This window comes from Trematomus bernacchii, unplaced genomic scaffold (assembly GCF_902827165.1).
Source record: "Trematomus bernacchii unplaced genomic scaffold, fTreBer1.1, whole genome shotgun sequence".
Lineage (NCBI taxonomy): Eukaryota > Metazoa > Chordata > Actinopteri > Perciformes > Nototheniidae > Trematomus > Trematomus bernacchii.
Genome location: NW_022987611.1, coordinates 633,825 through 650,231, shown reverse-complemented (window position 1 = coordinate 650,231; position 16,407 = coordinate 633,825). Strand labels below are relative to the sequence as shown.

At 42.9% G+C, this 16,407-nt stretch overlaps 1 protein-coding gene across 1 annotated transcript; it reads right to left on the bottom strand.

The window, feature by feature from the left end:
- Positions 1 to 5,750: 5,750 nt before the first annotated feature.
- Positions 5,751 to 8,117, bottom strand: LOC117483624 (protein ANTAGONIST OF LIKE HETEROCHROMATIN PROTEIN 1-like). Its single transcript, XM_034132001.1, has 3 exons — positions 8,052 to 8,117; positions 6,605 to 7,449; positions 5,751 to 5,760 (listed from the first exon to the last, which is right to left on the bottom strand). The coding sequence occupies exons 1-3, from the start codon at positions 8,115 to 8,117 to the stop codon at positions 5,751 to 5,753; spliced, it is 921 nt and encodes a 306-aa protein (XP_033987892.1).
- Positions 8,118 to 16,407: the final 8,290 nt, after the last annotated feature.

Sequence of the window (16,407 nt, the reverse complement as noted above, 5' to 3'; positions counted from 1 at the left end):
ATCCATATATTTCAGTGCTAGGTTGATGCTTAGCTAAGCTAACTATGAAACACTTTAACTGACAGGAGGACTCAGGATCAACTGTGTACTGTAAGGTAGCTTCTAGCTTCATGTCGAACACTGACAGTAAGTCAACATTTTCCAGAGAGCTTTCTTTGAAATCACCAGGGCCTCATTTATAAAGGGATATATGCTCAAAAAATGGCGTACGCCAGTTTCTACGCAATGTTTGCAATTTATAAAATACTAACTTGACGGGAAAATGTGCGGTCCTCCACGCAAACTCTAACCCATGCGTACGCACTAAGCACAAAAACGGGAGAGACGAGAAACTGCAACACCGTTGGCAGAAGGAAGAATGGAGAGAAATATGTGGAAATAATACCATAAATAAAATGTTACCTCATGTATCATATATGAAGAATTCATTTTCAAACATTGATTAAAGCCAATCTTAAAATGATTAAACAAACGCCTGTTTGAGACTCCTCAGTGCACACAAAAACATGTTATATGTTATTTAAAACCACCTCGAATATGTTGTGTTAATGTTATGAAATGTTTTCTCATAAATGATGCGGTAAGCAGGAGGACAGAATAACGTCTAAACTGACGCCGTTTTGCATTTCTATAGGTTGTAGATACGAGCATGGTTTTATATACTATCACGTTTAATCGTGTTTTATGCCGTTTGCCAAGACTTGATAAGTCGCTCGTAAAACACAGGAGGTATGGAAACTATACCATATGTGGTAAATTGTACAGCTAATATAACACAACACATACATTGTATTTCCTTTAACTGGTGGATTATGGATATATAGTTGCTGATCGAAAGCTGGAACACAAACCACCAAATACAAAAAAAAAATTCAGATCCAGTCGTCATGACTCCACTCCGGAGGGATTCCCCGATCATTTCTTAGAGTTTCTCATCAAGGGGGTGTCTCCTGTCCCCGGTACAAACACACTGCCTGAGGAAGGTTATGTGTATTTTTTTTGTCATTAACCTTTTTCGGACCACTTATTTATTTATTTTGGTGACGATCCGACCTCCATGCTGCTACTCTGGTTCAAACTGCATCCACCAAACAATATGATTTATCTCGACCTCCCCGAAATAACCAAAATCTGACACGGTGTGAGATGTCTTTTTTAGCTGTTCTGTCGTCATTTCCTGCGATCTTCTTCATGCAGTCAGTCAAAATGAATGAATGAATGGGCGTTTCTTTGACTATTTATAGGCAAATATGGGCGTTACGTGAAGCCTGCAAAAGCTGCGCCGCATTTCGAGTCGATTGTGATTTATAAAGGGAAACAGGCGTAGGAAGTGCCGTACGCACTTCCCTCGCCGGTACGCAATGTTTTGTGAATCGGAAAATGTCGGAACATTTCTGTGCCTATTTTTTTGCTTTGTACTACGTAAGCAACCTTCCCACGTGAATCCTACGCAAGGCGTTATAAATGAGGCCCCAGGTAACGCTAAAAAACACAACATTTAGATTGTATGACAAAGTGTTTATTTAATATATCTGGCTAGCTATAGCTACTTGCTAACGGTTTAGCTTACCCCCGCGATTCAAAGTAACGTCAACGTAGCTGTAATTTATGCTTTGCTTACATGTTCGCATAACTTGGAAGTTTACTGACATTTACATACCTTGTTCACCTGGCTCAAGTGGTGGCTCTGGGGTTGTTGCGTGAGCCACCACTTGAGAATTGTCGTCTTTTTTATGAAAAAAATGTCTTATGTCCATCTTTAGAAACTCAGAGTCCGCGGCTGACAGTTTAAAGTTTAAACATTGTCAGCCAATAAAACACGTTTATTTCCATGCAACTCTATGATTGGTCTGGTGGTGTCTTGCCTCTGTTGCATCAACTGAACACGGGAAATTACAATCCTGCCGTCCTCTAGGTAAAGTACGGTTAATGTATTATATTATTGATTGAATTTGTCCGGGGCTAAAGAATAAACATCCGGGGCTAAAGCCCTTTAGGAATCCAAAGTACAACATATAATAAGTACCCTGTATCAAGATTGATGCAAAACAAGTGAAATTTGACCTTTTTAGAGAGATTTAGCCAAAAAAACCCACTTCTGGGGTCATTTGGGTGGATTTGACCTATCTCTGGCCCCCCTTGGTCGATTTTGATGAATGAAATCTCTTTATAACCGCTAGAGCCAATGGAATCGAGGGATAGTTCTATACACACCAAAACGTTAACAAATAAGGAGTGAGAGTGACGCGTGACCAAAACCGGAAGCTGCATACACCCTCTGGTGGCTACCATTAGCAGCTAACTTTTCCGCTCCGATTTTTACATAAAAATGGAATTATGGATTATAAATAATTTTTTCAAAGGCACAGGTACATTATTAACCTATGGATCAACAGTTGTAGCATATTTTTATTTCGTTTTAATGCCATTGAACACGTCTTTTGATCTAATTGACAGCTACGGTGAGACGATCTGCAGTAACAGCTCCGTCGAGATACGTGTTGTGATGTCTGTGTTTGCTTCCCCTGTCGCAAGTTCGGATCGCTCAGTGATGATACTATACCTAAATAATCTGTGGAGTCTCAGCTTTAATCGAATATATTGTATGTGCAGCTACGATAAGTAATAAGGGTATCTTTATCTTGAATTGTGTGCCAAAGTCAGTTTGCATTTTTTCGCTCAGGGGTCATTTAGACGCTTCTTATGAGACTTGTGTTTTGTTTTGGTAAAAATGGTTCATATCTTCAGTTAGCTGAGATTCTTCCCGTTAATCTGGTGCTACACATTAATGGTTTCATTAAAAAAAACGGTGGGAGGGGTCCAATGGGGGGACCGTGGTGCATTTTAAACACTGTCAAACAAATATGTCAAGATTTTGATATGATAGATATGAACATTCCCAAAAAGTCTTTAAATAAACAATTGTACTCAACTATTATTTTTTTGTTAAGATAATCTGGATAAACTTTTGTGCAGAAGTGGCCCTCTGGCTGGTGATCAGAAACAGGAGGTTTTGTTGTCGGCTTGGTTTGTTTATTGGTTCCAGCAGGACTAGGGAGAAACTACACATTTCATGAAACGTAAGTGTGGGCCAAGGAAGAAGCCATGAAGTGTTGGAACTGATTGTAAATACAGGGCGGTAGATTCACAAGCTGTTGTTAGCTTTCTGAACTTTTCTTTTTTGACCGGGGAAATGCATATTAAGTTGAAACAACCAGGCCACAGCTATCAACATTTCCAGATCCCAATTTAAAGCTCACACCTGAATCAGCTTACTACTGACAGTAGGATGTGTATGTCTGTTATCTTTTAATGTCCAGTTTTGCTTTAAGAAGCCTTTGCTGAACCATTATTACCCGTATTAACAGTCTCCCTCTGACTACTGAACACACTTGACTATCTAAGAAATGATAAAAGAATAGCTGTACAATGGGACAGCATTATGATCACCTTATTGGACAGAGATAAGTCCATTCCAGTTATGGTCAATAAATGCTGGCAAAGCTACCTTTACCACTAATTACCAGCATCTGTAAATAAGAGCCAAATACAGTAAATTGTGAGACTGTTCTGGATAGAGCCCAGGCAGATATGCGACAGAGCGGGGGGTTACGTATTGTAACCCTAGTTCTATAAGCACAGGCAGAGCCCTCTACTGGACTCTATGGGTACTACTCTCATCAATGATACGCTCCACCTGCAGGTGCCAGCGCAAGTGACTAATGGCGCATTTCCATTGCAGCGCGTAGCTCGCTTTAAGCGTGCCGTGTCGTGCCGTCCCCTTTTTTGGTTGTGCTTCCACTAGGCCTCGTTCCGGCGCGGCACGGCGCGGGGCCACTTTTTCCCCTCTTTTCTGGCCCTAGAAAATTGTGGTTCTATCGAGGCCACACTAGCGGGCCAACAACTGGGCGGACTGCTGATTGGTCAGAGAGAATCGTCACAATTCTTGCGCGAGTTGATCATCCCTAGCGTCGCATATAATGTGATGCTTGCAGCATTTTTGAAAACAGAGAAGCTAGAAATGGCAAAAAAAAGCACACCGTGGTCCGTTGACGAGGTCACGACGTTCCTCCATCTTATAGCAGATGATAAAATACAGCGGGAGCTCGACGGCACAACACGGAACCTAACAGTTTTCCAGGAGGTCTCTGCACTGTTGTCCGTACGCGGATACTCAAGGACTTTCCAGCAGTGTAGGGACAAATTGAAAAAGCTGAAGAGTGAATATCGAGCCGTCAAGGACCACAACGGCCGGAGTGGTTCGGATAGGAGAAGCTGGAAGTGGTTCGATCTGATGGACGATATTTATGGCCATAGACCGTCCAGCGTTGGGAGGGAGGGAGGCCTGGACTCTGCAACCGCGTTGCTGGAGTCTCTGCATGGTAAGTCTTTGCTAACGCTCTGTTATTTGCTAGTCTATTTTATCCTTACATTTAAGTTCTACAACCCATGCTTGTATGGATCCCCGAAGAGCTACATAGCTAGGGCAGATAGCATTAGCTAGAGCTATTGTTTGCTACCACCACGTGTGCCATTGTTTACGTTCAGTTTTTCTTTTCTACAGTTGTTGTTGTTGCTATTTAGTATTGTGCGTGCTGCAGTAGTTTGTGGAATTAACAAGTCATGTTGCTGTTATAGATGATGCCATTGTCTCGAGTGAGGAGGAACAGTCCCGAGTAATGGGTGATCCGTCCTCGTCGTCGTCGAATCCGGGAGGGACCCCAACTCGACCCCAGACACCAGGCCCAACCGAACACCCGACAACTCAACCACCAACGCCGAGTGCCATCGCGACACCGCAGCGTGTTCTAGGTAAGAAATAGGCATGGCAAAACGACTGCAATTGTGACTTTTTTTTAAACTTTAGATCATCCATCGTCAGTAAGTAAAATAAGCTATACCAGTGTGTGGAAGTGCTCTGTTACAAGTAACTAGCTAGTAAGCAGCTAGTACAATTTTGTGTGACATCCTATTATATACATATATTTATATTCATTATCAACAGGCTGGACATAATGTAATTCACTTTCACAATCATTGTGTGACCTGTACCTGTCCTGTGTTTTTCATTGTTATTGCTAATTCTTATTGCTATAATTATCTTATCATACAGGCAAGAGGAAACGAGGAGGAGACGAGCACCTGGCACAGGAGGAACGGCACCATGTAAGGCACCTGGCCCAGGTGGATCGGCACTGGCAGCTGACCATGGAGGAAACTGTCCGGGCAAGGCAGGAGGAAATGGCCTTCAGAAGGGAGGAGAACGCTCAAACGCAGGCATTTAACATAGCCTTCCTGCGCACTCTTGGCCAGGTTGTGAACAGCCAACGTGGCCCGTCTCTTCATGAAGATGACCAACCTCTGTAATTGCCACAGTAGTGTCTTGTACATGTTTTACCCTTTTTTTTTTTTTTAATGCCATGCCATGCCTTTTTATGCTGCAGCAACATTTTTAAATTTTGTACAATATCTTGCCTTTTTATGCTGCAACACATTTTTTTATTTTGTACAATGCCATGGCTTTTTTATAATTCAATAAAGTACTTCTCATCTTATCTCTTGTTGATAAATGCATCGTCTGATTTCCTGCCATAATCTGATTAACCAACTGATTTTAGGGACCATGTAAACAAAGTCACTGGGTTGCCACTCACACACAATTTTGTCATCCAATGATAAACAGAAATGAAATGTACACGTTTCATTAAAGGCCTTTAAATCAGCAGAACAAAATCACTGAGAATTGTGTCTTAGTCCAACCTTTAAAAAAAAATGCACATATGCACATAATTTTGAGGCTGAAGTTATAGGCCTATATTTGTTCTAAATAATAATAAAAATAGGCTACTAATAACATTTGGGGATCTAACATTGTACATGAATTTATAAAGCAATAAGAAACACCAGTTAGGAAAAAGGGCATAAGATAAAAAGGGAATTTGAAGAATAGATTTAAAGCAAGAAATAGTTTGCTAGCTTGAGGTCCTCCTCTAAAACATTCTTTGGTAACTGACACATTAAAGTCGAAAACTACCTTTTATAAATAAACTGGAAGGGGGTATTTCGGAAAAAAAAACGGAAAGAGGATGATAAGACATCATTTGTATTTGTTTAGTTTACTTAGATATTTGCTTAATTTAGAGATTTTCTTTTCAGGATCTGATATTTGCTCAAATGTTCTTATGGGGCAGTACTTACTGGTACTTGACATTCTAATATTTACTAAATAGTCAATTCTGATAACATTTTTTGGTTTAAATCATTTGACAAACACATCTATGTGAAAGAGAAAAAAAGATTTATTTATGTTCAACACAATGTAGTAATAATAAACACAAAACAAAATGTCACTACCCTTAAATGGCCCACAATCTTTCAATTGCTATTCAGGTAGCGCATCAAACCCTCTCTTATGTCAGTGCCCCCCTCCTCTGCACCTTGTGCCACTGCCACCCCAGGCTCTGCTGCTGCTGCTGGTGCATCCCATTCATCATCGTAGGCCTCTCCATGAGTCTCGCAGAGGTTATGCAGAGCACAGCATGTCAGCACCATAGATTTCACAAGGTTCACATCACAGTCATTCCTTTTCATGAGGCAACGCCACCTTCCCTTCAGTCTACCAAATGCGTTTTCGACCACTACCCGTGCTCTGCAAATGCCCTTGTTGTAGATCACATGTTCTGCTGTCAGCTGTCTATTGTCAGGGAACGTTTTCATGAGCCAGTTTTGTAAGGGATAGGCATTGTCTCCCAGGATGTAGTAGCCAGCATTAACCCCACCAATGTTCCTGGTGCAAGCTGGAAAGTAGTTGCCACGACTGGCCAACTCCCACAATGAGGACAGCCTCAAAACCCGAGCATCATGCATGCTCCCAGGCATTCCTGCAAACACATTCCAGAAATGTCCCCTACCATCAACAACTCCTTGAAGGATGATGGAGTGCCAGCCTTTACGGTTAAAATAGTCACAGTGGTATTCCTGTGGTGCCAAGATGGGTATGTGTGATCCATCAATAGCACCTACACACTGTGGGAGCCCCCACCTCGTCTCAGTGTAGTCGGCCATTTCTGCAAACTTCGCCCGGTCTGGTGAACGAATTAGTTCCGGCACTAACAAAGTCTCTGCAGCAGCACAGAAGTCTTGCACACACCGGCACACAGTTGTGTTGCTCACCCCGAAAAGATGTCCAATGCTTCGGTACTCTGAGCCGGTCGCAAGCTTCCACAGTGCGATGGCCACCCTCTTCTCTAGAGGTATACACTTGCGGAATGATGTGTCCTGTCTCTCCATCGCTGGCCGCAGTTTGTTGCACAGGTAGGTGTATGTGTCCTCAGACATCCTAAAGTTTTCCACCCACTGAGTGTGTGTGAAAGACGGAACAATCACACCCCACCACTCGGTAGCTCGGTCGAGCATCCAAACACATGGTCTGCGGCGGCGACCTAACGTCTGAAATACACAAACAAAAGCATACATATTTTAATACGTAAAAGTGGTAGCTACAATTAATTAAATACTTGAAACACTTTGGTCGTATAGTGAGCGTGAAACACATTGCTAGTTAGCGAACGTTAGCTTACCGAGTAGCGTTGAGTCGTGCCGGAGTAATCTCTGCTGCTTTCTACGATTGCCATAAGTCTCCCATGAGCTTCTTCTCTCTTACGTCTTGCTATAAGCCGCCTTTTTCGAAACAAAGTCTTCCTTCTTGCTGTGATAAAACACCACAGACACAGAAACAACTTAACGATGGTATCCACATCCTCCATTGTTGCGTGTTGTGTCGCATTGAAGATGACGTCACGGCAGTTGTATGCAGCGTCGCTCCGCCGACAACTGCGTTACTATAGTAACTGCCCCAGTTCCTAAACTGTAATGGAAGCGCAGCATGAAGTGAGTCGGCCCTGTTAAGGCCCAACGTGGCCAAGCCGTACCGAGTGTGGCCGAGGCCGACCGTGTAGTGGAAATGCGCCATAACACTACGTGTCCCAGGTCCCTAAGGAGCATGGGGAGAACGTAAGTGCACCATGTCCCCCACACTCACACATGCTTACCTCGCGTAGAGTGTGCATGGACCGTAGTGGGGAAGGCTCTCCCCGCCTGCCAGAGTCGCGCACCATGTTTCCCGGGTCCCTAAGGAGCATGGGAAAACATAAGTGCATTATGTCCGGGGGGGGGGGTCAGATACTGCCTACTGACACACAGCCCCCCCCCCCCCTTCACCAGTCCTGTGTTGCCCCAGCAAGCACAGACGATGAAAAGGAGCCAGACATGTCCAAGAGATAAAACCATATGAAGGGGCCTGGCATAGACCAAGAAGCCGCCGTGCATATGTCCTCCACACTCACGCCATTGAACAAGGCTGTTGATACAGCCATACCACGTGTAGAGTGTGCACGGACCCCAGTGGGGAAGGCTCTTCCCGCCTCCCCATAGGCATGTGAAATGCACTCGCAGAGCCATCCTGTCAGGCGTTTCTTGGACAGAGCTTTACCGGCCACACCATCCCCAAAGCACACAAACAGCTGTTCAGTGTGCCTAATGGAAGCCGTGCGCCCTACATCAGTGGTTCTCAACTGGTCAGGCCTCGGGACCCACTTTTTCCTTTGTCAATAAATCGCGACCCGAAATGTTGAACCACTCAAATCTATTTAACAAAAAATCGTGCTGTAATATATACGCTTTTCAGCATACAATATTAATTAAAGTCAAGTACAGTGCATATAACCCTTGTATCCCTTCACAGAACTAAAGTATGCTTTAAAAAAGGTTTAATGAGATGATGGAATTAAAGCTGAACTGTACAACATAAAAAGGCAAACATGCTGAAAAACCAACCGCCAGAAGGGTGGTCTGGGGGGATTTTCCCCCAGGAGATCTTTTGAAATACTAACATATAAACTACGCATTCTGGTATACTCTGAGAAGAAAATAAATAAATGTATTACAACCCGACTTATTAATAATATTTTATGCCATTGTTTGTTTTTCACTTTGTTCTGACAGCTTGCTGCTCCACACAGAGAGAAGAGTAAAGAGGAGATAGTTTGTGTGAATTACTTTAACCTGTTAAGCACTGTTGGAGCAGAACACCTCTGCTACGCGCCGTTCGTTGGATGATGCTGAAATCTCTATTAAAAATAAAGAAAGGAATTGAAAACACCGGAATCAAAAGTTATAACAATTATCTGAGTTTACTGGTAGGAAACCAAACACATGTACAAGTTATACAGAGTACTCGAGTACTCCGGGCTTCAGGCTTGTGATGCGGTTTTACAGGTAGACAGACCAGCTTTCAGAAAACGAGAAGTATGGACTCCAGGTTTGTGATGCGGTTTACCGTCTTCTAGCACCAGCTTTCAACAAACCAGAAGCATTTTACACTCAAAAACATCAGTATTCATATCTATTTTTGGGGCGGAGATGTGTCGACTCTTCCTTCCCATTTTCCTCCCAAGCGAATCAGAGTTCCGTGAGGAGGAGCTGTGTAAGCTGATCACCTCCCCCAAGTGTCCTGACTGGCTGGATTCACTTCTGGTCGGGTTCAATAGTTCTTCACCAGAACTTGAAATTCCAAAGTTCCCTAAGGTCAAAAGTCAACCCCTATCTCCGATTCGAATCTTAACTCCATTCCTTTCCCATGAGTTCTTCACATAAACTATCCTCCTTCAGACATTTAAACCTTTCTGCATCTATTTAACGATGTCTTTAATGACCTTAAAAAACAACATCTGTTCTTAGGGGTGATAAGGACATGCGTGTGTATAACACAAGATCTCTGGGTCAGTGAGTTTAAAAGTGAGAATAACATTCCTATTCTAAGTGATTATCAAAACCCGTTGTGTTTACCTAAAACAGTTCAAACAATACATGTTCACTAAAATACAATTCAAAATAATACATGTTTACTTCAATACAGATTCAATCCCTCTTTTGATCTCACCTCACGAGATCAACATATAGCATTAGGAACATTATCACTGTCATTCTTTTTCCTTACTGTGTCTGTCCCAACATTTATATAAACCCATCAGAAGCTGGGATATAGAGCACTTTAAACCTTTAGGAACAGTCCACAACAAGAACTTCTTATGACAGTGGAGGGAGAATAAAACATGTCTAAAAAGCAAAGTCCTTGTCAGCTGAGTCATAGTACGCTTCCCCCTCCGACGCATAGGCCAACAAGGGCATCTGGTACGAAGGGGAAGGGGCAGCTTTTCCCTCAATGGTGGAACTGATGAGTCTAACACACAATGAGCAAGGCACACAACAACAACCACATGTCACCAAAATGGCAATAAAAGTAGCCACAGAAATTAGAAAAGACATTATTAAACTTTTCCCTCTTTTGGTAACACATAGTTCTGTAGAATAAAAAAATACAAATCCCTTAAATGATGGGATATAAAAATAAAGTTGAAAGTTCCTCCAAAAAATGGATTGTTCAGACAAAGTTCCACACCGGCTATATCAACCTGTTTCAGCGGGAAATGGAGTTCCCTGTGCCGTCTTGGTTTGCCGTGTCTTCGTCCCCCCCAGCCCGCTGACGGCGGCTTCTGAGCTGCCTTCTAGAGAGATGTGTCCGGATTGTCCTCCCCCGGCCCGCTGATGGCGGCCTCCGGGTCGATGCTGGAGAGATGTCCCGATCTTCCTCCTCCGGCCCGCTGATGGCGGCTTCCGGGTCGACTGCTGGAGAGATGTCCTCCCGATCCTCCTCCTCTGGTCTGCTGATGGCGCCTCCTGGGTCGACTGCCTTGACGAGAGCCAGATCTGTCCTGATGTCGTCTAGGGTCCTCGCGACGAGGGCCAAATCTGTCCTGATGTCGTCTAGGGTCCTCGCAGCTGTTTTTCCCGACCGCACACTGGCTCCAGTGGTACCAGTTGTCTCCCTTTCCATCTAGGCGGACGGCATGGGAGGTCCCCTTCAACCAGACGTAATCTGCTGTGTTGGCCTTGTGTTTCTCGGGTCCCCCTTTTGGCGTCAGCAACCTGTGTGGAGAAGTCTCATACCAAGCCCTTAAGTTGCTGGAAATATGGTTTTGAAATCATCTCTTCTACTTCTTTAGTGTTTATTGGCGGCACCAACTAGACTGGAGTGTGGACAAGAGACTATGCAGAAAATAATAAACAAAAAATAAAATAAAAAATAAAAAATAAAAAATAAAAATAAAAAATAGAACAAAAATAAAACAAAAAAGGAACAAACTAACAAAACAAAAAATAACCAAAGCTAGATTATTTCAAATGCATCAATTTCTCTTAAAAGCAACAAACGAAACAAAACAAAACAAAAAATCGCCAAAGCTAGTATTTTAAATTGATAAATTTCTCCTAAAAACGTAATAATCTCACATACATATTGTCTGATGTATATCCTATCCTTGTCCCCCTTTTTCTGAAATAGAACGCCGTTAACGGTGTTCTTATTATCAGAAATATCGAGCCTTATACATCAGTTATTTAATATCAGCTATATATTTATTATTACTATTACTCATATATCAGGCATTAAATGTCAGCCTTCTTCCATGATTGACCTCGTTTATATTATCTGACTTATGTTGATACGAGTTCGTTTGTATTTATTTAATATACTGGGCAATTATTGCTTTAATTCTAAATATTCAATACGTAATTTTTCAGAATGTTGTAGTACTCCCTGTTTGCCACCAGAGGGCAGCAGCTGACCACGAATGAAGTGCCTCTGTCTCACTGTCTTCAACATATGTATCTCCACAGTTCTTTCTACTGGATTTTTGTCCCCTTATTACACAGATTTGACTTAAAAAATCACACAGAGCTTATTTCCCTTATACAGTCTGTCCGGCTTTTTGTACGATGTTTATTACAACAGATAATTGCGGTTTTTAAGCGCGCCTCGACACCCATCTCTTAGAGATGCGACGCTTACATGGAGTTTAATCTCAAACCACAAAAATCCTTTATCGCCACATTCAGCCTTCCAGACTATGACTTCGTACTGTTTTCACACACATTTTATCTCCTGGGGTCAGGCAAATTTCTATTGTGTGATGTATATTTCAACAGATAGCGTGACTTCCAGAAGCAAGCTTCTACAATCCCCTCACGGCGATTGCGGCTTCAGGCCAGGAGTTAAAACTCAGTCAACAAAATCTCTTTATCGTCACGTTTAATGAGCCTGATTAACCCCACAACAGTTTTGTGATGAGATTCGGTCGTTCCAAATAATTAGTTGGAGGTCGCGTCTCTCTCCTCCTCTATCACCCACCATATAACAATTACAGAAATGTTATACATTTAAAGCACCACGAAAGGTAACCGCATTAATCAATCTTATCATGATCTGCGGGGAATTTAACCCATCTGTTTTTTACACCTTTGCAGCCTTTAATAGAAGCATTGCAAGCGAACCGTATTAATCAATGTTATTTTGACTTACGGGGAATTTAACCCATACATCTTTTACCGCGTTGCAGCGTTCGTACTTAGTGAGTGAAGTGCCGGGACTGACCTACCCGCCTCTCTCAAACACTATTTTTGCTCTAGGTCCAGGACTGAATACCCTTCTCTAAGCACTTCCCCAATATCCCCAACTTGGAATATGTATTGTATTTCCCACCGTGACTAAAAACACTGAGAACGCTGCTGACAACTCTAAATTTTTTAGTATAATCAATCACAGATTTTTGATAGTCAAAACAGGTGTCTGCTCACCTTTTGTATATTGCCATGGTCTTAGTTGTCACCAGTATCTCTGTGTCCTCCCCCTGGACTGGATTCTGTCCCCTGGCTATCGGTGTCCCTTTCTAGAGATAAGCACTCATCACGTCGGGAAAGTCACCACTTGTTGGAGCAGAACACCTCTGCTACGCGCCGTTCATTGGATGATGCTGAAATCTCTATTAAAATAAAGAAAGGAATTGAAAACACCGGAATCAAAAGTTATAACAATTATCTGAGTTTACTGGTAGGAAACCAAACACATATACAAGTTATACAGAGTACTCGAGTACTCCGGGCTTCAGGCTTGTGATGCGGTTTTACAGGTAGACAGACCAGCTTTCAGAAAACGAGAAGTATGGACTCCAGGTTTGTGATGCGGTTTACCGTCTTCTAGCACCAGCTTTCAACAAACCAGAAGCATTTTACACTCAAAAACATCAGTATTCATATCTATTTTTGGGGCGGAGATGTGTCGACTCTTCCTTCCCATTTTCCTCCCAAGCGAATCAGAGTTCCGTGAGGAGGAGCTGTGTAAGCTGATCACCTCCCCCAAGTGTCCTGACTGGCTGGATTCACTTCTGGTCGGGTTCAATAGTTCTTCACCAGAACTTGAAATTCCAAAGTTCCCTAAGGTCAAAAGTCAACCCCTATCTCCGATTCGAATCTTAACTCCATTCCTTTCCCATGAGTTCTTCACATAAACTATCCTCCTTCAGACATTTAAACCTTTCTGCATCTATTTAACGATGTCTTTAATGACCTTAAAAAACAACATCTGTTCTTAGGGGTGATAAGGACATGCGTGTGTATAACACAAGATCTCTGGGTCAGTGAGTTTAAAAGTGAGAATAACATTCCTATTCTAAGTGATTATCAAAACCCGTTGTGTTTACCTAAAACAGTTCAAACAATACATGTTCACTAAAATACAATTCAAAATAATACATGTTTAGTTCAATACAGTGTAGAATCATATCTTTTTACTTCAGCACCGAGCCTGTTTTTCATGTTTCAGGCTCGAAAATGACATTCCCAAAACAAATGACTACAACTTAACTTCTAAAAGGGTTATATGAATAATTTCTTTTATCAAAGCAAGGTTACATCTGTGAGTTGGATGTAGAAGTGTCAGAATCAATATAAATGTTTTTTATTTTAAAGAAAATTCAGATTTTACATAGTAAAAAACTGTAAATTATAGTGTCCGTCCAAAAATTATTTTTTACAGATAGTGAAAACTACCCTTGGATGATGGGTTAGTAGACTAAAAGCTTTAGGAATCCAAAGTACAACATATAATAAGTACCCTGTATCAAGATTGATGCAAAACAAGTGAAATTTGACCTTTTTAGAGAGATTTAGCCAAAAACCCCCACGTCATTTGGGTGGATTTGACCTATCTCTGGCCCCCCTTACTCGATTGGGATCGTTGAAAGACCTTTCTGACCGTTAGAGCCAATAGAATCGAAGGGGGAGGCCCACTCACACACTCATTGTAAAGAGAAAAGGTGGGGGCTACGCGTCTAGAAATGAAACTATTTTTGCAGATTTTGTCCTTCTGGAGTTTGGAAATTAAAAAGTCGTTTTATTGCTTATGGATTATCAGAAATCATTTCAAAGAGGGCACAGATACATTGGATGAACCTATGGATTAACTGCAGTATCGTTTTTTTATCGTTTGAATGCCATTGAAGACCAGTTTTGACCAAGGTAAGCCATGTTAGCGTTTCTAGCTACCTAGCTCCACATGTTATGATGTACGCTTTCGTTTATAGCGTCGCGAATGTTTATCACTGAGTGTTGAGGAGGGCACCCACAGATTCAGTGTCTCCAGGACACCAAAAACGAGTGGTTGGCTTTGCATCTAGGATAAGTAATAAGGAAGTTATTGTGAGTTTAAGTGCCGTTTCAGGTTAATTTTTTTCGCTTGTGGCTAATTCAGAGGCTGAGTGCTAGCATTGTGGGTTTTTTTTGGAGAAAAAAAATTAAAAAGATCAGTTAGCTGAGTTTCTTCCCGTTACATGGATATAAAACATTCATAGTTTATTAAATATTAACATTCCTTAGACGTTGTTTCCTGCAAATAACGTGTTTTTCCGCCCGGTACCGGGCGGGCCGTGCGTAACAGGTTAAAGGGGACCTATCATGCAAAATGCACTTTTGTATGTCTTTTATACATGCATATGTGTCCCCGGTGTTCCAGGGAACTCACCAAGTGTCAGAAAACACAACCCTCTCTATTTTCCTCCATACCCAAATCTCTAAAAAAGGGGCTGCAATGGATCTGATAAAAACTGATCCAGATTTGAACACTTTCCTGACGTCAGGACAGTGGCGCTACGGCTATTGGGCCAACTCCACCAATCAGGAGGAGACAGCCACGGCCATTGCCGTTTGAAAGCGCTGGAGACGCTGTAGTACATATGCCAGGCCTGTAGGTGGTGCTGTTCTCACAGAATCAGCCCTTGCAAAAACAGGGGTAAAAAAGTGCAAATTGACCGAAATGAGGCATGGCTAAAATGCATGATCTGTTTGGTATTTTGAAAAAAAAAGTATAAATATGCCTTATATAGGTATGGTCCTACACTATATTATTATAATATAGCATGATAGGTCCACTTTAAATTGTGGGTAGGGTAGATAGCTCCCATTGTTCTGTGACATGTCAATCATCAAACCGGGGGTCATATTTCATTGTGTTCTTTGTATCTGAAGTTGTACCCATGGATGTATAAAGACAAGAGTAGTTCTACCGCAAAGTTATTCTCCGTGGGGACTTCGGCAACAATCTTGATTCTGATTGGCCAGAAGACTCGAAAAAACATCAGCAAAGATGTTTTATTGAGAAGATGATCACTACTTGACAGAAGTAAACCATAGGGTACAGTGGCTGTTGCGCTGGTTGGCGAACAGGTCCACCTCCGCTTTCCCGAACTGTGCCCAGATCTGCTTCACCACCTCCGGGTGAAGCATCCATTCGTCTGGCAGGGGCCCGCCTCTCGACATGAGGTCGCCCCTCTGTTCTCCAGCCCCGGGATGTGGAGGGCTCTCAGAGACAACACATTCTCTGATGCCCACAACCACAGGTTCTCCGCTGTGCTCAACAAGGCGGCGGAGCGGACTCCGCCCTGCCTGTTGATGTACGCCACTGTGGTGCGGTTGTCGCTCCTCACCAGCACATGTTTGCCCTGTAGTAAGGGTTTGAAGTGCTGTAGGACCAACACTACTGCCCGCAGCTCTAGAAGGTTGATGTGCTGAGTCTCTGTCAGAGGCCAGCCACCACCTATAGCTCTCTCTAGGCAGGTCCCCCTCCATCCTGTCACAGATGCATCTGTGAACATCGTGATGTAGGAGGTCACCCGCCCCAGTGGAGTTCCCCTGCGCAGAGGCTTTGGGGACCCCCAGTATCGGAGGTTGCCCTCCACTGAGGGGGGGATGTTCACCAGACGTCGTTTGTGCCTCTTGGGATCTAAACGAAGGCCGGCAAACCACCTCTGCAGGCGACGCATATGCAGTAACCCCAGTGTACCACGAGGTGAGCAGCCGCCATGAGACCCAGAGTCTGCATGATGGTCAAAGCCGTCACCGTTGCCCCCTGTCGCAGTCTGCAAACTGCCCGAAGCAGGGATGCCTGTCTGCTCTCTGACAGGGTGGCACGTAGTCTGCCTGCATCGAGCAAAATCCCCAGATACTCCACCTGTTGGT